The sequence below is a fragment of the Rousettus aegyptiacus genome, unplaced genomic scaffold (genome assembly GCF_014176215.1).
Source record: "Rousettus aegyptiacus isolate mRouAeg1 unplaced genomic scaffold, mRouAeg1.p scaffold_m13_p_5, whole genome shotgun sequence".
Lineage (NCBI taxonomy): Eukaryota > Metazoa > Chordata > Mammalia > Chiroptera > Pteropodidae > Rousettus > Rousettus aegyptiacus.
The window spans coordinates 677474-702287 of NW_023416308.1; the positions used below are offsets into that span (position 1 = coordinate 677474).

General features: G+C 56.1%; 1 protein-coding gene across 3 annotated transcripts in view; it reads right to left on the minus strand.

Annotated features, from left to right (window-relative positions):
• LOC107511542 (splicing factor SWAP) overlaps nucleotides 1-24814 on the minus strand; it is a 51224-nt gene extending 26410 nt beyond the window's left edge. Inside the window, exons 1-7 of one of the 3 annotated variants that reach the window (XM_036220655.1) lie at nucleotides 24445-24814; nucleotides 21962-22131; nucleotides 21249-21380; nucleotides 17355-17440; nucleotides 13587-13812; nucleotides 12565-12677; nucleotides 11555-11690 (exon numbers count right to left, since the gene is read on the minus strand). In XM_036220655.1, coding sequence (XP_036076548.1) covers nucleotides 11555-11690; nucleotides 12565-12677; nucleotides 13587-13812; nucleotides 17355-17440; nucleotides 21249-21380; nucleotides 21962-22131; nucleotides 24445-24662 — 1081 coding nt within the window. In that variant the 5' untranslated portion in view covers nucleotides 24663-24814. The remainder of the gene's footprint in view (nucleotides 1-11554; nucleotides 11691-12564; nucleotides 12678-13586; nucleotides 13813-17354; nucleotides 17441-21248; nucleotides 21381-21961; nucleotides 22132-24444) is intronic. The other 2 variants (XM_016145991.2, XM_036220656.1) reach the window with 2 other exon arrangements.

Here is a 24814-nt window from a genome sequence, read left to right on the forward strand (position 1 = left end):
CATCCGCGACGCGGGGCGCTGCTCTCTAGCCACTGCCCCCCGCCCCCCGCACCGTGCCGTAACTTCCCGCGCGTCACGGGGGCGTCTGGGGCTCTGCTGTCGCGTCCCGTGCGCACGGCACGGTAGCTTCCCAGACACTCTGGGCACATGCGCAAATTTCTGCAGGACAGCAGCCCACTGTTCCAACAGCGACAGGCCCTGCAAGTCTATGCAGTAAACCCCAGAACGCCCGATGAGCTCATTGAGGATTTTAATTTCTAGTCCTGTGGCAGTTAGGTCACTGGTTCTAACTATGTAGACAATCTGCTCGTCGTTAAGGGACGGGGAGAGGACTTTTGTAATTTAGAAATTTTATTTTGATTTTTGACCACACTTTAAAACAAAAACGTTCGCCAACAGTGAGAGCCTGACGTCCACGGCACTGCCCACGGGAACACCGCCGGCGGCCGCTGGCCTCAGGGCGCAAGGCCGCGTGCCCGCGCGTGCTGTGGGCGCCCCGCTGCCGTCAGCGACTCGGTGTTGACCAGTTACACGCGCACGGACCCCGAGTCGCCGCCCCTACCTGACGGTGCACACCTACCGCGGCCACACGTTAGCACCCCACATTTCCACACCAAGAGATGTGGCCCCAATATCCTCCCACGTGACCTTCAGCATAGAAACAGTGACGTGACGCGTCTGAGGCAGCGGGGGGCGCGTGATGGGACCGCCCGACGTGGGCGGAGAGCAGGGCCTGATGCTGGGGGGGGGGGGGGGGGCTCCGTAATCCCAGCACTTAGCACACAGCAGCTGTCAGATGAATAGACAGACCGAGGAGGCGTCCGAATACATCACATGCTGCTGAAAGACACAACATCACCCCTGACAATGACACGCTCGCCCGCCCCGCAGGTCACCGGGCACTCAGGTCCTTCTTCGCCCCCTGGGCAGAGCGCCACTGAAGGGAAAAGGGCATGGCATGGGCGAGGCCAGAGCACAAGCCCGGCCTCCCGCAGGGGACACCCCCTGCACGGCCCCAAGTCTCCGGGAGAGTGGGCGGCAAGACAAGCTACTACTGCCCACTCCGCAGTGTGGGCAGCTCAACGAAGGACACTGTGTCCTTCCTGGGTGGTCGGGCTCTTGCCTACGAAAAGTCAAAACACACTGTAAATTGTAGCCACGACCAACGAGACATGAGTTCCAGTGTACAATTAAATTTTAACTCACAGTACACATTATGCAACTGCAACTTAATCCAGTCTTTACGTAACAGATTGTTCTCAAATTCAGGATCATTCCTTTGAAAGTTCTGACACGCAGCCCATCAGCCCACGTGACTTTCCCGAATGGCCCATCACGTTGAATCAAAGAGAAATGCTGAGAATGGCAGCGCTGGCAAGACGGCCGGTTAGCTCCACTCAGGGGCTCGCCCCCTGCCAGGCTCTGGGGTGTGCGCTGAGATACGCGAACAATTTACGCACAGCTGAATTCACAGAAAAGAAAGGCTTTGTGTCCAGGTGCAAAACGAACCCGAACCTCACCCTCCCGTCACGCGGCGCAGGCTGGGGGACCTGGGGAGCCACGCAGGGGAGGGCGAGGGAGGGGACGCACGGGGCACGGACGAGGCCTGCAAAGCTGGTCTGGTTTCCTGCCGGCGCCGAGTCCCTCCTGGCAGATTCTTAATACACTGTACAAGGTGAACGGGACTTTGAAAATCGCCGCCCCGCTGGGCCGCGCCGTCAGCCGGCCCGACTCGTCACGTGCCCGTCGAGTGCCTGCTGCGCACCCCGAGCCGCGGGCGGCCTCTCTGCTGTTACCGCCTCAATCTTTCAGGTGGTCACCTGTGCCAGCGGCCCCGAGGTGGCAGGTGCACAGGAAGGCCGAGCAGGGCCTCCCTGGGGTGCGGTGGTACAAGGAGGTCCAGCCTAAGGGGTTCAGGGCGGGTAGAAGACACCGCAGGAGGCGCCAGCTGCCACGGGCACCCAAAGGGGGCGGCGCTGGCACCAGGTCCTCGTGCCCTCGAGTGCCGGCACGCTAGGCGCATGGTCACCTCACCAAACCCTGCGGGGTCCCTGCGGCTGGATGGCGCGCTCCGCCTGCCCCCGGCTGCCTCTGCGACGGCGCGCCCCCCTCCCCGGCCAGCGGCCACCCGCACTGGACCGCCAGTCTCCGGCGACACGCACCGCCTTCTGAGTTCACGGCTTTAACCCCTACGTGTATGTGGCTCCTGCCTGCACTGAGCCGGCATCCGCAGGATGGAAGGAACTCTGCTCACTGCTGTTCCCATGACGCCATGGCCTGGCCGCCACGCCGACTCGTTCAACGAAAGCACAAGTCGCACACGGAAGAATGACCACTGAAACGCCCGAGGCTTCTCAATGGCAGCAAAGGCTACCGCTGACGTGGCGGCCCGGAACCTTCCAAACCTTAGGGACAATATTCCACCACACGTCTAGGCCCCGCCAAACTCCCCACCAACGGAAGGGCATTTCAGAGAAGCCAGGAGTTTTTTAACGTCTTCCTGGGTGCCCTTTCTCAGCGGGCTCCTAGACGTGCTCCCGCAAAAACACAGGTGTAAGCGAGCACGCCAGGACATGGGCGCTGACACGGACGGGGAGGCCCCGCCGAGAGGTCGCAGGAAACGCAGCCTCTCCCAGGGCGGCAGGGGCCGCCGCCTGCAAACCACAGCCCCACCACTGAGTGGTGGCGGTGGGACGGCTGCGGCCAGGCTTGCTCAGCCGCACACTCCACGGGCTCCCGCGGGGCGTGGCAGCAGCTCTGCCGGTCGCGCAGGCTGCTGAGCGCGGCCGAACTACGGAGGCTCAGCACACTCAGTGAATCGGCTCGTCCTGTCCTGTGCCCCCTTGAATTTTGATCACAAAATAGAAGTGTGAGTATGTTAGTTAAAATCACAAAGTAACCAAAACAGAAACTTAACATGTAACGCGGGTAACTGGGGGAGTGAGAGGGGACTTCATGGGGGCACGAGTGGGCTCGACTGTCATCTGTCATGGTAGGAAGAGGTCGCGAAAATGTGCAATTGATAAATCCAGAAACTGGTATTCAGAAGTGTGAAGGTAATCATCAAAAACTCAAAAACAAAAGTTAAAAATAAACGCTTGAAATAGGATCTCTGAATTACCTCAAAACAATACTTTAAAGTATGCTAGCTATCATCAGAGACGAGGAGCATCTTCTCCTACTTATCACATCCTGGCTCAGGGCAGGGAGTTCATTCGTGTCACCTGGTCTGTCCGTCCGTCTGCCTGCCTCTCCGGCCAGGACGGACTACACACGCCGCCCAGGGGCCGGGGGCCAGCAGGGGAGTGGTGGAGGCAAAGCGGAGCGCACAGCAGCTCACACGCTGAGGGCGGCTAGAGGGAGGCCACGCGGGGACGTACGGGCCGGGCCGGGCCGGGGCGGGTCTGACCCGAGCAGAGGAGCCCCGGGGAAGGGCACTGCAGGCCGATAAAGACCCACTCAGCGAGCTCTGGGGACAGGGCAGCTGACGATTTCGAAAAATATTCCCCAAAGTGTGTCTCACAGCTGGAAGTTTGGTAAAAAGCTGCCCTTGCCATCCCGTCACCTGGACGCCTCTCTCGTTCTCTGTCCTGCGCCCACGGATTTCTCAGACACAGAGGGGACTCTACTGCGAGGCGGGACACGGGCCCCAGACAGACCTGTGGGACCTCGTCGCCGACCCGGGTTCCGGTCAGCCAGTCAACGTCTGCTCTGGAACTCTCCGCAAAGAGCACGCGACGCTGCAGAAAGCCTCGCAGACCACGAGTCACACTCCTTTACCCCCACTTAGCACTCCAGCGGGACTCCGGGGGTGCCGCGGAGAAGCGGGCTCGCGGCCGGCAGGGCTGGGGAGCGCCCACACCCCAAGCCGCACCCCCGCGGCCCGTCTGCTTGCCTTGGCAGACCAGCGTCAGAACAAGTGACCTTCACGGCGATTCCACTATTTAATGTGAAATCCCACGAACGTCTTTCGCTGAACGTAGAGCTTGCTAAGGGTGTGTGAAGGTGCAGACCCCGAACCTGGCGGTCGCTTTGTGGGCCCCTCGGGTGACGCAGTCTATCTGACTCGAGAACTACTTCGGCCTCCAGCTGAAGCTGCGCTTTCTTCACGCCCAAGACCCTTAGGTGGGAGCGAGCGATGTGCCCACGTGGCACCGAGACCGCTGCTCCCCTGACGCTGCACCCTGAGGGGAGGGGCACGGAGAGCCCCCGCAGCCCTCCGGGGGCAGAGTGTGGGGAGACCGGCTGAAGACCCACCCCCCCCGTTAGGTTCCCGCATGCGCCCAACCGCCTCCCTGTCTGTCCTCCACGCTCTGGGAGTCTCGGGCCTCCTGGACCCAGGTGCTGTCAAGACCCTCAGGGGCTCTGGCGGCTGGGTGTGGAGGGCTTTCGGGGGGCGCTGCCCTACCGGCTCTGACACGCCCGCTCGTACCGCCAGGACAGACCCACAGTCGACCCCAAACTCCAGAACACGCCAGGTGCACAGCGGCCCCACCCCGCCCGCACGTGCACGTCCGCTGGGCTCATCGCACGCTGTCTAAACACACGCGCTTAGTTAGAAACCCCCAGACCACGAAGCATGGCGCCCGACGGCTCTGCTGACGGGCCTCACTCACCTCCTACGACCCCCACACGACCCAGTGAGAGCGAGAAAGCCCCACGCTAACGGGGGCTGGGTTCGCCCCCAGCACACGGAGCAGGGACAGCGGCCCAGGTCTCAGTGACAGACACGAGGACGGCACACTCGTAGAGCTGGAGAGCCACCTGACCGCCCGTTCCAGGCTGACACATGCCACTTGGGAACGTAGCCCGCCCCTCGCCACGGCTTATAGACTTCGCCAGTGACCCCCGTGCATAAAGGTTTGAACCTTTAATGCCGCACTGGGGTTTTGGGGGCTTGTCACATGGGTGACCAAAGCTGAGGCGTAAGCATGTGCCCAACACCTCACCGTCGGGTGGGGCCTGGCAGGCGGGGCAGGGATGCGGGCCTCGCCTCCCTGGAGGGCTGGCGTGGGGCTGTCCCTGGCTGGGGAAGGCACCTGCTCTGGGACGTGCCTGCAGCCTCAGAGGAGGGCAGAGGCCGGGTTTTCCGGAGCAGGCTATGTTTGAAGGGGTGACAAGCATCAGAGCCAGAGCAAGCACGGACGGATGCTGGCAGGGCAGCTAAGGGAACAGCCGGCAAGGCAGCTGCTGGACAGGCGCCCCACCCATAGGCGGCAGAGAACCGGGGCCAGACGGACACTGCCCAGCGAGCTCCGAGTCTTCTGAGCCACAGACGAACCTGGGCAAACTGGCGTTCGATTGAGCACAAGCAGGAAACAAAGGCGGCGGAGAGGTGGGGTCCTGCCCAGGGCTGTGACGGGCCGGCCCCCTGCCCTGCCCAGCAGGGGAGAGTTCACAACGGTTCTCACCGCCTCCACCAGTTGAACGCTAAACAAAACAGTTCTGCTTCATGACGTCGACGTTCTACAAGATTCCCGTCTCAGAGCCCATTGTTGGAACCTCTCCTTGAAGATGGCCTGGACGGCTTCCACACGCCCCCAGCATGGGCCCTGCGGCAGAGGCGACGTGGCCAGTGCGTCTGGCCTCACAGACGGCTGCTGACCCCGCTGTGGCACTGGGAGAACAAGCTGAGGACCAAACACCACCAGAACGAAACCAGCACATTTTAAAATGCAACGAACAGAGGCTCTGTGGCTGAAAAAATCACATCGCCGACACAGGAGGTGGTGACCAGAAGGTGGACGCTATCACGCTAGACGCCCAGAGAACCCGAGATCAACACAGAAGAGGAAATGACTGGCATGAAGCAAAAGACGGTGGGAGAGGAAGCTGCCCCCCTTCCCCAGCACCGTTCCACCTGGAAAACCCTCAGGAATGCCCCTCGGCTCTGGGCGAGCGTGACTAAATGTATTACTTATGCCAAGCTGTTATGTATGGGGAAAGGCAGACATTTTCAAACGCGAGGTCGCAGAGAACAGCACCCAGGAGCAATGGCTAAAACCCAGCCAAGCAACAAGCCCACGCGACTGGTCAGTGGCAGACGTGGGCCGGCCGGGGTGGCTGGGTTAGAAGCGCGCTGGACTCTGGCAGAGAAAGAAAATGCTCCCCAAGGCTGTTCTGCCGGACGCGCTTCCCCTCTACGCCGGATTGAAGGCCGGCACCCCCCAGGTCTGCGAGGACCCACGAAGCAGAACTCCTGCAGAAACCTGTTCATGCAATCTGAACTCCCAGGCGACGAGTCAGAAGAAACTGGGCGGGTGGGCTGTGAACATGTGAACCCCCCGAACCGCAGCACGGAGCCTCGCGGCAGGCCGGGACGGGTGCCACTGCCGCCGCGGCCCTTCGAGTCGCCCAGGGCCCGGCACGGAGGGCGCAGGTGAAGGGAAGGCGTCCCGTGAGCGCTCCGTTTCCTCTCATTTCATGACATTCGAGACAAAAAAAAAAAGCGGCTTAAAAAATCCTACAATTCCAACCTCCTTACTTTTCTCATCTGCAGAACTGAATTCTTGGCATAGAAGAAACTTTTATTTGCAGTTCAGCAATTACTTCACTTTGATTGTTGATTACAGGTTGTTAAATTCAAGTGAAATGAAAAAACTTAATTTCTGCTTTAACACAAATATTTCTATCAGCACAGCCACACCTTTGAATAAAGATTATATTTGTAGCCTGTAGATTTAAGCTTCTGTTTTTCTTTTTTATTTATCACAATTATCTGTTTCCTCTACTGTGTCAATGACATTCACCTAATATTAAAAATGACTATCTCTGGGAGGTTGACTCTTAGGTAATGTTTTTGCTTTTACTTTTCTCAACCTACAATAAAACCATTTTAAAAAAAGGTTTAGTAGGCAAGCAAAGCACTTCAAGGTCATGGTTTTGCAGAAAAACAAAAAACAGCCAAGCCGCATTTAAAAAATGAATAGAATCCAGAAAATCACTAGTCTAGCCACATGATGTGGTTTAATTTCACTTAAGCTATTTATAGAATGAAACATTAAAAAAGAAAGCTGGCACTTTATTTTTAAAAAACTGTATGCTATAATATTGGGCAGTATTTCAGTATTATTGCTTCCGGTATAATTAATTCTATTTATTGGACTCTTCTGCAAGGATTTACGGCTAAGAAGCAGAAAACAACTAAGTAACCACAGAAAATAAAGAGCGTGAAAAACATTCATTGTCAGACTAACAAATAAAAGGAATTGTTAGTTTTACTTATCTACATTTAAGGAGTTTCTAGAAAAAGTTCTTTCAAAATAAAAAAAATATTTTTTTAATTTTTGCTTTTCCTCCTAGGCTGCCAGGACCTAGGGAATCTGACCAGCAGACAGTGGACGAGGAGGAGGGGCCACGCGTGTCCGGGGGACAGTGACCCCTGGCAGCGCAGGGCAGAGCGGCCGCGTGAGCTGGAGCCCAGCCCGCGAGGGGGGAGCTGCCAGACTGAACCCACAGACGGGCGAAGCGTTAACTCGGGATACCAGCTTAGTTTCCAAACACGCGTCACAGACCTGTATTATGCTGACAGGGACAAGCTTTGGCAGTGCGTCCTGCCCTGAGCCTCACCCTCTGAGTACAGAGCTGTGCGTTTCTGGCTGGCTGGACAGAGGAGGACACCCCGTCTCTTCGCGGCTAACACAGTGGTCTCACGCTGATGCTGCCCCCTCCTGCACCAGTGACAGGCCGGCCTCAGGCAGTGTTCCCAGGCCCGCACCAGGGCCCCTGGCCGCAGGGGCCACTCCCGTTTCCCCGAGGCCCTACTGAAGGGCAGAGGGCGCCTCAGTCTGGCTACGGCAACACGTCTTCCTTAGTGACCACTCCTGCAGCTCTATCTTCACAGTGCACTTGAAGTCAGGCGCCAACGCTGGGTCGGGGATCTGCAGTTCAGGTTCCGATCCATGCTGCGAGCCTGTGCTCCACACCGGTGGACGCACCTACGGGTCCACCCGCAGCTGTGAGCACCGGCCATGCAGGCCGTTCCTGTTTCGGCTCATGTGACGGTGGAGAAACGGCGTGTCACTGCAGGCTGCACCCTCGCTTCTACTCGCTCTCCGTGATTCGTAAGAAATTCAGACTTGTGTATGTAAACAACATTTCCGACAGCCCAGAAACCTCAGTTTTGCCCTCGGACTTACAGTCCCCAACTGTTCTGTGTGCTTTGGGGAGGGGGCCGCTTCCTGCCAGTGTCCTGGGCCCCGACACTTGCCTTAAGGGACGGCCGGGTTGGGGGGGCCTCGGAGGTCACTCCCTCTGGAGGGTAGGTCCTCAAGTCGGCAGACTCAGTGCCATCTGCGTGGGGGGCGAGGGCCTTCGTGAATCATTCGCATTGCAGTTCATTTTTCTACTGAACTATTTATTTGGTTTTTTCTTTTTTCTTTTTCAATTTCACTGTAAAAGCTGTTTGCACGTTAAGGCACTTTTTTCCTGCTTTCTCAACGTTTTCATTTTTCTTATTAGCAGAATATAACGTCTGCTGCCTTAAAATAGATGGGTCCTCGCTGGCCACAGCGGCCTGCTTCCTGAGTGTTTCCGCATCTGGCTCGCATCTGGAGGCGGCTCTGCCGCGGGACGGGGAGGCTCTGCCGAGCTGTGCCTCACACCGCTTCCTCCCGACCGGGGCGGCAGCCTGGGGGCTCCCTCGCGCCTGCCCGAGGGCGAGGCCCTGGTGCCCGTGCTGGGCGACCACCGCACGCCGGGCGCAGCGGCTCTTCTGCCGACACAGGAGCCTTTCTGTTTGTACCTGTGGTTTTTCTCTTAAACCGTCTTTTTCCAGTTAACCTAACTGTAATTGCGTATTTGATGGAAATTCATGCCAACAGATGAACTTTGAGAAAAGAGAATTATTGTTCCAGTGAACACGACATTGAATCCCTTGGGAAGCTCAGATAAAAGGCCGCCTGCTTGAAAACCCGCTGTGGAGCCAGCTGGCCCAGCAAGAAACAGCCCTGAAAACCCCAAGCAGGGGCGAGTCCGCCCCAAACCCAGCTCCGGCCTCGGCCCACCGGCGGTGCAGGAGGGCGTGGGCCCGGGCGGCGCTCGCGGCTCACCTTCCAGCTCACCTCCCAGCTCCGAGCTGGAACGCGGGCGGCAGTCTGCCACCTGCTCTCCAGCCTGCGAGGAGCCGGGCCGCAGCGCGGGTGAGCGGCGAGCGAAGCTGCATCAGGACCTGCGGCCGCTCCCCAGGGCCGGCATCCCCGCCTCGGGCCCTCAGGCGTCAGATGCTCAGAGGAGCACCGGGCCACTGGGCCCCAGAGGCTGGGGACCGCGAGCAAACCACCTGCCTCTCAGGCCGAGACGTCATCTATGCCGCCGGCTCCCCCCACTGGGCCTCCTTTTTAAGTGTTCACGCTCTTGCTCGCTATTTTCCAGACGACCACAGGCTCTAACCGCAGACGGAGCCGCTGCCTCTGCGAAGCCGGGCGCGGGCGGATGCGTTCGCTTCTGTCGGGTGTTGCCCAGAGCTGGAGCCCAAGTTCTGCCTCCTGGCTCTTCCTGGAAACCAGGACCAGTCCAGCCAACCAGCCAGACCACTCCACCCTACGACCCCCGGATGCCGCGGGCGGTTGTCATGGCGACCCTAGGACTGTGTGCTAAGGGGCTCTCACAGGATCTGCCAGGCACGGCCCCTCGCTTCTTCACAGCCGAGGTTATTAAGGGGTCCGAGCGGGCGGCTCCATGCGGACACCAGCCGTTCGCTCCCCACCCCTCCCGGCCTGAGCAGTGCGGCCACTGCTGAGCACGGCCTCCACAGAGAAGCCCCGTGACAGCCCTGTCCCACTGCCCGTGACCCCTTCTGTCCACAGCAGAGGCCAGACGCAGGCAGTGCCTACGAGCAGCACCCGGCCTGCCCTGCATTTTGCTGGACTGCCGTCTATTTGTACAAAAAGAGAATTTAATGCTGATGTTTGCAGACTGAGACGGTTCACCTCGACATCCGGAACCTCCCGCACCTCCGGCACGGCTGGCCCACGTCTGACCCACCGCGCCCGTCGGCAGACGCCTCGCCTCCGCCGGGCCGGAGCGCAGGCCGGGGCTGGCCCTCGACGCAGCGCCTGTGTCTGGGACCCGAAGCGCCACAGCAGGCATGCCCTCCACCCGCCCTGTCACTCCTGCGTGCGGGAGACGACAGCTGTCAAAACAACCCGTTCATTGAGAGCGGAGGCGGCTACTAGCTGGTGCCCTTGGCTGGCGCTCTTCCGGTTGGGGATCCTGGGCCAGGCAGGGAGCTGGGAGGTCACAGCCATGGGCGGGCCTGCAGGGTCTGCATAAAGCCAGCACGGGTTTCTCCCACGGCTCATCTCAGCCTCTGGGGCCCCCTGTGGGCCACAGGAGGGACTGCGGTGAGCCCCCTGGGGCCCACCCACCCTTTGATCTTCACACTGCCATCACTGGGCCAGGGCCATCGTCGCCAATCGGACCATGGGATCCCACGGTGACTCCGGGTGTCACACGGGAGCCATTCTCAGCCTGGCACACTGCCGGCTCTGTCCCCTCTCCTGCCCGGCCCTGGGTCTGCAGACACGCGGCACCATGGCCGAGCTGAGCGTTCAGCTGCATGTGCACTAGTGTGAGCAGGACAGTCGGGAAAGGCCACCTGCTCCCCCCTTCCACCCCTTCCCACGTGACAGAGTAACAGCTTTAGGAATCCAGCGGACGTGCACGGACACTGCGCTTGACCTGTGGGGCTCCAGGCAGGACAAGAACAGGCGCGAGGAGGCCGGAGACACGGCCCGCTCAGTGCCAAGTGCACCTGGACGCACAGACGGCGGGGGCGTCTCCGGACCCCGCCGTGAGCAGGGGCCTCACGAGGCACTTACGGAAGGCTTCGGGGACCCTGCCGCCTCCAACACTCACGTCAGGCTCCGAGGTGGAGCTTCACTGAGGTGCATGTGCATGAGGCGAGATCTGCACCTTGGTCTGAACGTTCCAAGAAACGGGATTCGACTTGATTTAATCATTTGTGAAAACTGCCTAAGTTCTTTAAGAAGTTTTTTTTTTTTTAAAGAACACATGCATTCAGTTCACTCAGAGAACTTATTTTTAGAGTCTGAAAATGTTAATTTAGCACATCAAAAAGACACGCCAGTGCAGCCGGCGCTGGAAGGGAAGAGTCAAAGGACGAAAGGACACGGCCCCCATTCGAACACCAGCTCGGCCGAGTGGTGAGCAGCTTGCGCTGTGAGGGAGGATTAACCTCGGGCGGGCCTTCCGCCCCCTGCCTGGGGGCCGGGCGTTACACATGGACCCCTGGACCCAGCGCGCCAAGCGGGCTCCGCTAACGGCTCTTCTCTCATCTAACACTTCACCCCTAAGCAAAGTCGTTTAAAAGAACTTGATAGTGAGACCGAGTCCAAACACTCTCAAATGATTTCCCGGAAAGAACTTCAAGATGTCCGAGCACAGGATGGGGCCGCATGCTATGGATGGCTAAGCCTGAAGACCCGAGTGACAGCTCTGCAGGACACCTCTGCCAGACCCGCCTCCCGCCTGGGGGGGCCCCCTGGCGGCTGAGCCGTGCAGGTGCAGCCTGGGCGCAGGGCGAGGTACTCACAGTCAGCGGCGTACTCCACCTGGGAGGGCTGCCCAGCAGCAGCGTCAGCGGCAGGCGGGGTCGGGGCGGGGCTGTCGGCCTGGGCCTTCCGGACCAGCATGGCGAGGGGGTGGTCTGGGTCCACCACCTTCAGAGGCTGCAGACAGAGAAGGCAGTCACACCACTTCCTGTCTTCTGTCACATGGAACTCGTCCGTGGCAACTCTAGGACAGCGCGTGCGCACGCGAGCAGGTGCCGGCACACTGGCCAGCGCTCTGGCGGGCCGTGAGCGCCGGAGAACTGAGCAGACGGCGGCTTCCCTCTGCCTCACGAGCGGGGCGCCCACTGAGCCTGGACTGCGGCCGCAGAGGGCGAGCGTCCCGCTCACTCTCAGCCTGAAGCTTCGTCCTTCCTTAGAGAACCCCTGATTTTCAATCGCCACTAGCTTCTCAAGTCCCATCGATCAGCTGTCACCCCCCCACCTGCCCCCAATCAGCCACACCGTGTGGCACTGAGACACGTGCTGAGTCTGGCTCCTGCTTCCACACCTCGGTGGCAGCCTGAGTGTGCCACCTGGCCACACAATGACGCCGAGCGACTCCTTTACAGCAAAGAGGGGGAAATCGAGAGAATTCACGTTTTTAGGGAGCACGCTGTGTTACTGTGACAGTAACAAGCCATTTCTGACAGCATTTACTCTGGATACCTATAAAACCCAATTCTATCACAACGAAATCTTCACGAAACAATTCCCAAGCCTTAACTGACATTCTGCTTATTGAAATAGGTAAATTTACCCAAAAGGTGAATTATAATAAAACGAAAATAATCCGCTTGTCAACTTTACAAAATGGGATACGTAAGAAAGGAAGGAACTACATCCTCTGCCACCAAACACACAGAAGTGCACAGGGCGCCCGACGCCGCACAGAGCCGCGGCCGCCAAAGGACGCGCGCGCTTCGCTGCGCCCGGAAACTGCGCCAGCAGACGCCTGCCGCGGCGCGGGGGACAGCGCGACAGCGAGATAAACCTTCATCAGCTCCTCCAGGCGGCTGCACTTCTTGGAGGCGAAGAGGGACGGGTGCAGGTAACTCCCATCGCCCTCGTCGTCGTCGTCCTCGTTGTCAGAGCTCACTCCCGACTCTGAAAGCAAAAGCACACCTCACGATCCTGGTGCTGGTGGCGGGAGAGGCGCGCACGAGCTCCGTCGACGCCGGGACGCGGGCAGAGGCAGAGCTGTGCGGAGCCGTTTCTTGGTCACACCCCCCCCCCCCGCCACCCCAAACACCTTTGGACTATCCGGTGACAGTGCCGCCCAAGGGTTCAGCAGGAAGCCGGGCAGGAGGCCTGACCCCGCCCACACCGGCGTTTACTAGTCTAGACCCACTATATGTTTAAATTTAGAAGACAAAATCTTAGTGCTTCATGAAAAGTAAGATAACAGGTACTTTTAAAAACTACGATAAACAAACACGGATGATGAGATCTGTCCTAAAATTTACACAACTGCTTTTGAGAATCATGTTTCACCTGAACAGAAAAAAATTCAATGGCAGACACACAGAGACCGTTGTCTTTGAATGTTATTCAAAATGAGAGTTACTGGGCCTTCGTAATAAGAATTCAAAATTTAGATTCTGTTATAAGAACGAGAGCTTGCAGCGGAGGTAACTGACACGGACTGGGCAAGACTGGCCTCGTCATTTCTGTGGACGGGGCATTTACGCTACGGCCCTGCCCACGGCACTGCAGCGCGCGTGAGCTGGGAAGCAGAGCCACGGCTCTCTCCAGAAACGCCCCCGGTCAGCTGGATGGCTGTGCGCCGAGAGCGCCCACGTTCGCCCGTCCATAAACACAGGGAATCTATCTCCACGACCTGAGAGCCGCGCCCGACGCTGTGGGTACAGGAGCAGGCCTCTTGTCACCCTCAGTGGCTGGTCCACCCTGAGGTTCTGGAGAGCACGGCAGGAGTGGCACCTCTGCCCGCCCGGGCCCCACCCCCAGCTGCCGCCTGAGCAGGACAGAGAGGCGGCCCCGCCCCGCCCCGCGTACTCTGCTTCTCCGCCCGCTGGTCTCCCGCCAGCACCGGGTAGCGCCCCTCCTTCATGGCTTTCTGGATGAACTTGTAGTAGGGGTTGAGGTAGTGGTCGAAGCGCAGGAAGTCGAACTGGGAGTTCCGGGCCTGCTTGGCCTTCAGCATTATCTCGAACTGCGCCCCCTGCTTGCACACGAAGTTGGCTGTGCGCTCGATGATAGCGTGCATTTTGGCCGTCGGCGGCTAGAAGAAAACACATTCACGTTACCAATTCTTCCTCTCTGCCGCTGACCACATGACCTTCAACACAGAAACAACCCTGGGTTTTCCGTCGAGCAGAATAAAAATATTTCAACTGGAAAGGCCCAGTCTGAAGACTGGCACCACCATGGTGACAAGCCACTCGGTCTATTTCTGAATTTCACGTTTCCTGGGGTGAAAACTCACCTACCGAGGCAAGACACTCCAGCTTTGTACAGGACAGGAGGTGATTTTTTTTTTTTTTTTTTTTTTGTACCAAATCGACAGATTCCCATATAACGGGTCCTCGCCCTGCAGTCTGTGACGCGGCTCGGGGGTGGCGCGTCCTCAGCTGCTGTATGCCAATTCCGCCCGCGACGCACACGTCCCCCGAGCTTCTCAAGGGGCTAAGGGTCCCTCCTGCTTCCCTTCATTAGCCAGGACGAGTTATCATGGCTTGCAAAGCAGCCCTTTTGAAGATCGGAAGGAAGCCACATGCCCATGTCAGGCCTTCCCTTCCGCCCGAGCCCCTCCACGTGGGCTTCCTTCCCATTCCCGCAAGACAGCCATGCGGCTCCAGGCGGCCGCCATCCCCGTCCGAAGCACACAGCCCCACATGCGCCCACGTGGGTGTGGTTTGGCCAGAACGGCGGGGTGCGCTCACATTAAGGGGCGACTCCTTGCTGCCTCCGGCGAGCTCACTGCTAAGAATCAAACCCTCAGCCGCTCTCAGCACTTCCTGCTGCAGGAGCCACACCCAGAGCTGGAAGTCACACGTCCAAGTACCTCCAACATCACTGAGGAGGTTGATGCCAGGAAGCGACATGCACAGAACGTGGGACCTTGTTCTCATTAGAAATGGGCAGTTCGGAATTCAAGATGCTTACTGCAGTTTCAGAGTGGCATCCTTTGTAACATGTAAGCGCCTTAATTCTCACATTTAATTCCTGAGCTAACAATGTCCTTCGCATTTAAGGAGGATAAATGTCTATAACTGAAGTTATCTGCTGATCCCAAAATAAACTAGACTCCGTGTTAAAGACCCACTCGCCGTACACGGAAGCACGGTTCCTGGCACAGATTTCCACTGGCTTTGGCCAAAGAGGAAGATTAACTTTTGAAACGGTACATCCTACGTACATGGCGATTGTTAACGATCACTTCAGAATGTGATCCTTGCATAAAATAAAACACGATCCCCCCACCTCCCAGTAGAGATGTACTCTGGGGACCAAACCAACTTTTTGGTGTAAAGTTTCTTAAAAGCAGGCCCACTTACGACGTACCAGTATGCCCACAATGGTTCAAAAGTGACACATGGGTGATTTTCCAAAGCAACGATGACCACAGAAAAACGAAGCGTTCTGTGAACGCTCTTCCAGATCTGCTGCCTGAGCAGACACTACGAGATGAAAGCCCTGGCCTGGGGCGAGGCCCTCTTTCCGCTCCCCACCCGCCAGGCACGTTCTAGATGAACCCATTCCCGGCTGAGGACGCCGCGGCGATTCCTACTGCAAAGGGGCTTCCGGGTGCGGCCAGCTGGGAGGAGGCGCCACTGTGAGCACCCCCGGCTGCCGGGCCACTCCTCGCTGTGCCCCCTCGGAGAGCCTGCACCTGTGAGGCTCCCACCCAAAGCCCAGGTTAGGAAGAACAGAGCCCCCGCCCGCAAGCACCCCACATGCCAGGGCCAGCGAGCGAGAGTGACCTCTGCCCACGGACGCCGCACTCGATCGCCCACCACATGCAGGCCTGCGACCTCGGCGTTCAGTCACCAGCACAGAGCCTACACGGCGACACCCTGTCTTCTACATTCTCCCCACAAACACACACACCACAGTGTCTGATTCCCATGAGGACTCGCGGCTCCTGGGTCACGACCGCCGTGAAGAAGAGCGTTGTGGGCGAGCGAGCGCTCGCGGTGCCGCGCGGTCCAACCGGCTGCTGCCGCGGACACTGTCTCCAGCGGCGCCAGGGGCGGCGCGGGCGGCGGGCACTTTCATTCCCGCAGACCGTGACACAGCTTCGCAAGGCCTCTCTGGCCAACACGGCCACCACGTATTTCAACAGCAGGTAAACCAGGCTACGACATCGACCACGCCTCTATGTTCACATTCGCATAGAAGTTTAAAACAACCTTTCGTATGAAAGAGCAACCCGTTTGTAATGGGTCTCTCGCGTAGGGTCATGTGTCCCCGAACGAGGGGCACGAGACGCAGAAAACGTGCTAGTGCCGGTCTCAGGACGTCGCATCTTCAGATGACCGTTTCAGCGTTCGCCACGGCAAAGCAATCAATGGTGGAAACTAGGGGAAGCGAACATAAGCCAGCATTCCACTCAGAAAGATCAGAAGGAGGTTTTACTCGTGCGGTAGGAAAGGAGGGACCCACAGGAGGGGACGTGAGGCGGCGGCGGCGAGGGCGGTTCGGGTACCTACCCTCCGCTGCCACAGAAAGACGAGGCGCAAGGCAAAAATGAGAGGCGAGGACCATCGGGTTCACGCGAGCTAAAAGCCAGGCTGACGGCAGCGCGAGCGGGAGAGCGCGAAAGGCCCTCTCGGCAAGCGGTCTGTTGTCGGCACCGTGGTGTGCCCGGCGAGTCTGCCTGCAGGACGCCAGCGAGCGCCTGGGGGGCCTGCGGCCAGGGGCTGCAACCCAGGCAGGGGTGCGTCAGGGAAAGGCACGAGTCTCTCCCAAAGGCCGCAGGCACCACAACTATTTTAAACATCTGCAATAAACATAGACACCCCTAAATGTAAACATCCCAATAAACACAGACACAGACCAATACACATATAAACAGCCCACGACACCTCACGCAGCACAGCGACTCGTGGTGACAGAGCGGTGAGGACCAGGGGCTCCGGCTCCTGCCTGCCGCTTCCCAGCCCCTCATGGAAGGGAGATGGCAACAGTAGCATCCTTGTGGGGTAATTGACACTGAGACAGGAGCACGCCCTCAGGGAGGCCGTTACCACGGAACCCTGATGTCACAGGAGGCCGCGGATCCACGGGACCCAGAGCAGCTCTGCCCGTGAAGGGCTGCAGACGCTCAGGCGCGAGCAACTCCACCCAGGTTTCTTCTGGGCGCAAGGGCAGCTGGGAGATGTCACCGGAGGGAGCGGGAGAGCTGGGTGGAGGGGTGCCAATGCGGTGCAGCACAAACACAACTAAGGAGCCCACGAAAACCACCCCAGAAAGTCAGAACGAAGCAACTTTACAGAAGGCCACACTCCCTTGAGCAAGACTGTCTTTCTGCCTCAATGTGGCTGACAGCCTGCGCCCGCTACCTCTGCGCCCTACCTCTGCCTTGGCTTCCCCACACTGGTAAAACGGGGTTCAACCAAAGGGCCCCGGAGGGCAAATTTTCTCGAACTCCTGACGTCCCTTTGCTGTGACAGATAGGTGGGCGTGCCTTTCCTCCGTTGGCTCCTAGTTAACTCTACGGTAGCGTGTACCTACACACAGGTACGATGCTGTCCGGGCCCCCACACTAGCTGCGGTAAATACCAACGGTGAGGACCGCACGTGAGGCAGACACACACGTACCAGCTCCACGTCGGGCGGCACGCTCAACCCCAAAGGGGCAACGAAAGGCTCCTCGTTCTCCTCTGCGTTCTCGGCCTCATGTTTTTCTGTAAAGAGAAAGCACAGCACTTGAGAACAGCCATCGGGCAAGGAGGCGCCCGCCAACAGCAAGCGACACGGCCTTGGCTGGTTCTCGATCTTTTTTCTATCATTTCTTCCTGACACACTTTCCAGTTTCTGTTCTATGCCACCACCTGTAAGCAAAAGCACTTTACCAAACCCCAAAGTGGTGGGGGTGGGGCAGCAGAAGGGCTGCCAGGTCGTAGTCAGGTCTGAGACTCTGGCACGTGCCCTGACTCAGTTTCCCCCTCTCAGAGCTAGGGGAGGTTTTGGCAGACGATGTACATGAGCGTCTCCACCACAATGCTCCACACTTAGCAGGCACCCGATACCCACTCTGTGATCTGTGTGTCTACCTGGTGCTGACACGAGCCGCCACACGGCTCCTGTGAGCTCCCCAGGGTGTCAGGCACAGCACATGGCCCTGTTCCGAGAACCAGTGTGTAAAGTTTTACCTTGATGCCCCTGCCAAGACTTTCGTAATCACATGTATCTTTTCCATTCCCACTTATCCATCAGTGGCTACTTAATAAACATTTACCCACTGTGTTAGACAAGGTGGTACACATTATAATTTTCTGAGTTACAAAGTATCTACGTACATCTCAATTGCTCAAATGATCATCAATTTGTATAGGAAATTGATAAAAAGTAACATTCTTAAGAATTTAAAATCCACTTAGGATTTTCTTTCAAAACAGATGTTAAGCAAGCGCCAAAGCCTTCAGGACAGTCTCCCCCGCGGAGGGCGAGGCTCCTGAACAGATGGGCAGCGACAGAGGCGTCCTATTGGACGCCGTTGTGGGACGCAGAGCAGGTTCCCCAACCGGCTTCTGACACAGACTGCTGGCCTGCTGGGGTGCAGGCTGACGTGAACCCCACCGTGTACCAGCGAGCTGGCTCCAGCTCTACTTAGGCGCCCTCATTCTCTCCTGAGAGCCCGACAGTTACTGCCTGAAACCCCACTATCAGCAGCCAGTGTCCAGCTCCAGTCACCGAGGACACTGTGGGGCTGGGAGGCAGCAGCACGGCCGGTCTGCACCTGCCGAGCGGCAAGTTAAATTCTCAGATCTCTCAGGGAACGAGGCTAAACGTGTACGTGTGCAGAAGTCCGACTCTCGCTGTCCCTCTCTCTCCCTATGGCGACGACGTAAGGGGCCGTCTCCCTGGCGCCGGCCCTCAGTGCTAAGTTACTGGCAGGAAAAGGCCCTGGGGCTGAATGCGCTGTCCAGGTCGGGGGCACTGCCCCGCTGTTCCCACGCGTTCCCGTGTCCACAGAACAAAATGAAAACCGGCATGCGACACTGACTTGGATGCCAATAAATCCAAATGACCTCTCGTTTAAAGAAATGGACACATGACAATGACGAAAAGCCACTAAAATCTAAATGATAGGAACCAGGCTGAAGACAGGGTGCCGTGACATGGGAGAAGAGTTAAATTCCAGGAAAAAAGATGCCATTGAAGTGCTTCTGGTTAATGTCACAAGGCTTGAAAATATTAAAAAATGCCAAGACAAAACAATAATTTTGAAAATCAAAGAATATTTAGTCACGTTGATGGCTCAGGAAAACAAAAAATATATTTATTTATATAATGCAACACTAAAGCAAAATTTGGTTGTCAGAGGTACTGAATCCCAAATGAATTCTATTAACTGTGTGTGTATAAGTACACGTGCAGGTACACATGTGGGTGAGTGTGTCTGGGTATTTTACATATGTGTGTGTGTGTGTGTGTGTATATATATATATATGGTGTTTTACTTATTTTAGTATAAGTTAAACGTAGTAAGTTAAGCTAAGTTTTACATGAGGCCAACCGCCATTAAAAACTTGATCAGCAGAGCCAGAAAAAGTTTTCTTTTTCTCTCATTTCACTCATTTTCCCATTTATGTATTCGTTTTTATCCATCCAACAAAATTGTAAAAAATCACATAAAACAAAATTCTGAGAATGTGACTATACAAGAAAAAATATCATAAAATACGAAAGAGAACCTTACGTTAAAGAGAGAGCATACCAAAACTTTGAAGAGAAATCAAGTTCTTAAAAGTCAACGATTGTAACCACGTTTAGGAGCAATCAGTCCAATAACCACACCAAAGGGCTAACACCTAGAGCCAGGGCTGGGACTTCTCTCCTGTGAGATGCCGGAGAGTGGGTCCCTCTGCCTTGGGGCCACCTGGGGTCCGTCTTGATAGTTCAGCTCTGCCGCAGAAGTGCAAAGGCTGCACAGACAACTTGTGAGCAGGTGAGCGTGGCTGTATTCCAATAAAACGTCACAGAATCATGCCCACTGAGCCTTTGGTCAGGGTTTGCAGACCCCTAAGTGGAATGGTTAAGAAGTTAATAGGATGGATTCTTCCAAAGACAGTCACTCGATCCTGCAAAAGATGTCTGGCCTTCATTAAAGCCAGTCCTTCACTTGTGAAACGGTGGTGGGACGTGCTCCTCCGTCCTGACTCCAAATGCTACCTGCGCACAGCACACGGCACATCGATGGTGCAGAGACGAGACAAAACCCAATTACCCGGAGCTCTAAAGTCACCGATCTGGACAGAGGGATGAGCGTTGCTTCTGCAAGAATGCTTTAGTGCACCGTGACTTCCGGGGGGTGGTCAGGTCCAAAAGTCAGCGCAATGGGTATGGAAACGTTAGTGAGGCCTCAGCAGGTCACGCCACGTGTGGAATCCCTTTAGAAGCTCACGGAACAGGGCTGTGCGACAGTCGTTCTTCCGCCGCAAGGCCGCGAGCAGGACGAGAAGGGGCAGCGAGGCACACGTCTGCGTAAGTCTGTCCCTACGGCCTGCTGCTCCGCCGCGATCACGCCCCTTGGTGAAGGGGCGGGGAACCCCAGAGCAGTTGCACCATGCAGGGCGGACGCATTTTGTTTTACTGTTAAACCGCCATCACCAGTTCATACTCGTTAGGTTTCTTATATAAGGAGAAATCAGCTAAGTCCCAAATAGCAGATTCAGTGAGCTCTACAATTAAACCGCTGTGTGGCGTGACTCCAGTTTACTATTCCAGACACCCGAGTTTCTGCAGTTAAAGCCTCCCCCTCTTCCAACAAGACGTCCTGCACCTCGCAATGCGCCCTTACTGCTTCAGGTCCGCGCTGTCACTGCTGGTGACGACTGACTGAGCACCGTGCAGGGCGGTGATGGATGACAGGGCTCACAGGGCTCACCAGAGCGACTAAGACATTTGCTCCTGTACTACACGAGTCCCGATTCCTCAGCGGCACTGGAATTCTTTTAATATTCAAAGTTCCCAGAGTTGATTCAGAAAAACATAAATTTAAGATCTTTAATCTTACGTAACTACTAAACACTATGGTAGCCATATGTCTAAGCCCTAGCAAGCCTAGCCAGGTGTCTCGTGCTGTTCTGTTTGGTAATAACTGGATCCACAGGTGTCTTTCCACTGGACATTTATCATGATTTCAGGTGTGGAAGGGACATAAAGCATGAAGGCAGTTAATGCCCCAAGAACAAATCACTGTGGATATCAACGCATATACCGTCAACCTAGAAATGAAGACTCCTGAGTGAGTTTCTAGAATGCAGGCGATTATCCGAATCAAAGAGAAGTGTAAACACTAGACCCAGTGCAGATAGCGGAAGTCTGAATTCACGTTCCTCTGCTATTCGCAAGGCATCTTCCAGCCTTGGGCTTTGTTTGACCCCAAGAAGGAACCGAGTGACGTCCTCCCTATGCCACAGTGACGCCCGTGACTGCCCGGGGCTGCAGGCTCTGCCACCGCGGCCATCCCAGGCGCTGCCCTCTCACCTCTCTGCCTCGAAGGCTCCTCCTCCTCCGTCGGCTCCGACGGGTCGTAATAGTCGCTGCCGTAAGTGAACCCCACGGCGCTGTAGCTCCCGTCCTCCGCGAGCGCTTCGCTCAGCCGCTTGTATTCTTCCTCTTGAATAAAAACGAGAATTTTATTAACAAAAACAGAAACTTACTGAGAAAAAGTTCATATATTTCTAAAGTTGTAGCTATCAGTTGAGCATACAACACACTTTTTTCGACCTCTTTTTGAGGCAAGAATGTTTTTAAAAATTCGCACTTCACATCTACCAGTATACGCTTCTGCCAGTATGTTTTTACCACAGATGGCAGAATACGTGTCTATTGTGGAAACTTTCTTCCTGCTGAGAAATTTGGGAATTAAGAACCGCATTAAAGATCGTTAAAGCAAAGACAAGAACATCGATTTTAGTTTATACGATACTGTTAAAGAAGAACAGTTAAAGAGTTTGGTTTTTGTTTTTTCAAATCCCAGTCTGCCCTCAAAAGCTGGGAAAATTCTTTGTGGCTCTATATATAAACTATCCTGAGGTCCTCTCAGAACGCAAAGACTCCTGTTTTTCCAATCCACTGGGTACTGTCAAGATAATATCAGAAAGAGTGAGTATAAAAAAATGAATGGGAGTAAATTTTTAAATACTTAAAAAATTTTAAAACGTTTGTTGCTTAAGTAAGTTTTTCTTGAGCAGTACCTTGCCTCGCCTCCTCCTCAAGCAAGTCCGTATGCAAGGCTAAATACCTCTCTTCATCACACAGGGCCTCTACTCGCGCCTCCTCCTCAGAGAGCTGGTAGTCTCTGTTCCACGTGGAGTGCTCAGCGTCGTACTCAGAAAGGTCATGCAGGTGACCGCGCCCATCGTATCTGGAATAGGAACGCGCTGGTCAGTGGGAGGGAGCCGCCGCCCGGGCGGGTGTGCGTGTGGTGTTGGATATCTGTACTTACCGATTAAAGTAAAGAAATAAAAATATTAAAACAAACATAAAAGCTCTGGATTTATATTTAATTTGGCCAGTTATATCTCACCTACTTTTATACTCAAGTTATCTTAACAAAGTCTAAATTCTTTTTTACAATGTTAAAACTTATAATTAACGATAAACAATCCCTTAATAGCATAAATGGTGGTATCCACTTCATTGGCAGTTCTTACCGTTTATGGTTTGGTCAACTATTCAATGCCATTTGCAAAAAAAAATAGTTTTTCTGTAAAGTCAAATATCATAGCTTACATTCACACAAACCGAATACGTAAATACCTATCCGTAAGAACCAAACGGTCGCAATTTCCTCGCTTCTTCCTGCTAGTCCCGAACTCTCAGGAGAGATCTTCACCAAGAAAGTTGCGTCCATTGGAGGTAAAGTCTTGGCTAGGCTCGCCCCCTAGCCACTTGGCTGAGGAAATAAGTGCTGGGTTATGTGATAGAGAGACACACATACATAGGAACAGTGACATATACATGCAGTTTAAGGAGGTTCACTGGGAACAGAGCCAAACCATCAGAAGATGCAGCATAAACACTCCCTTCCGAAGTGTGTACCCCCAGGGAATACCACACAAGAAGACACGCCCGGGGTACCGCACGGACCCACAGGTACTTCAGCCAAATTAAGAAGAGCACAATTCAATGACGATGCTGTTGATAATGAGTTAGAGAATTTTACTTAAAACACTCATATTGTGTTGCAAAAACAAATGTAGAGACAAAAAAAAAAAGTCTGCCTGATTTCTTAATGCTGACTTTTGTAATGAGGACCAAAAAAGAAAAAAGAAAAAAAACTTATAAGAAAAAGGCCCACAATTCCACGGTAGTGAAGTCATTGCATTTTATTAAATTTCAAAATCATTTTAATTTTGCCGTAAACCTCCTTAACTTACAGATGCAGTTCGTCATTTAAAATATCACACACGCACATGTGTAGCGTTTGCTCCCCACAGGTTTTGGAAGTCTCAAGTCAAATCATGTACAGACTGATGCGGAAAACCGTGTGTGACCTCAGGCTTCAGCGCTTACCAAACTTTAATGATAAACGTCGCAAGTGACACTTTGGAAAGGCAAGCTGCCTGACAACTCAGGCGACCTCAGCCAGTCAACAGAGACCGCGGTACAAAGGCCCACGTGTGAGCACACAGGTCCAGACCTGAGCCAAGCCTCCCTCCACGTGTCCTTGCCTAGCTCTAACTCCGACGGAAATGTCAGGGATGAAAATGGCCTACTGGGTGGTTAGCGTGTCCATCTGGCCAGCCCAGAGGTCACCCCTACAGTCCTGCTCCGGGGCTTTGTAGAATCCAGTTTTAATCGTCTCAAACGACGGGCTTCGGTCACTACTCCAGTTTAATGGTTGGTCACAGTTAGCTTTGCAGTCCGGCCACAGGAGTGGAGTTGTCAACCCCACAAAAAAACCAACCAACCAACAAAAAAACTCAAGGAAGGAGAAGGGGGGGAGCACTGAAAACATGAGAAGGGAGGGGAGCAAACGACCTACATCATGCACCGTCATCCTTTTCAAATCAAACATCTTTAGAAATCGCTGGACCCTCCGCCCAGCGCGGCTCACCGCCCTGCGGCTGATTTCCCAAAGCGGGTCTGATTTGAAAAGAAGCGCGTCGCACCCCAGGCCCACCCTGGCGACAGCGAAACCGGCCCTAAGGACACTGCCTCTCGGAGCTAAGCCAGGGTCTGCGCTAGGCCAACTGGCCTCCCATCCGCCCCAATCTGTCAAACTCGTGGATTTCAGGGGGCGGGGGGACGGGGAGATCAGGTGTCATGCCGCACAGAGGGGCGCTCCGAAGAGGAAGGCGCGGGGCACGAAAGGTTCCAGGCTACCTCGGGGGTCCCAGCCGCTTCTAGCCGCGGCCTCGGGAGCGCGGCGTTTCGGGCCGCCCTCCCGCCACCCCGAGCTGCGCGCGCGGCGGCCTGCACCGGACCCAGTGACAGGGCGAGGCGTCGCGAGCGGCTGCGGGAGCGGCGACGATCCCTCCGGCGACAGACGCGGGCGCGACTCCGGCCAGTCAGTGCCTCGGGGCTGGTTTCGCCGTGCCCGTCCTCCCCAAACCAGGGCAATGTGGGGACAGGGGAGGGGGTCCCCGCTGGCTCCAGAAAACCCCTTTTCAGTCCTGGCCATCAAGTCAACGTCAGACGGAATCAGGCGGGCGCAGGGAGGGGAGGAACCGACCTGTCGATGAGGATCTTGTGGTCCCCCATCCAGGGGATGAGGTGCTGTCCCTGCTCCTGCGCCAGGGCCCGCTCGTCGTCCCGGAACAGCTTGCAGGCATAGCCGAAGACCAGCAGCTCCACTCGGGTCCCCGCGCCGCCGGCGGCGCCCGGCCCGGCCTCCTCCTTCGCGCCACTTTTCCTCTCGGTTTTGGCGCGGCCTCCGCTCGCGCCGTACATGACAGCGTCCCCGGCGTCCAGGCTGGCCCTGTCGTGCGCCGCGCCGATGTCCCCGAAGCTTCCGCCTGGCCTACGCCCTCAGTCACAAGCGCCGCATCCCGGGCCCAACCTCGACACGGCCGCCATAGCGGGCAACAAAATGGAGGGAGCGC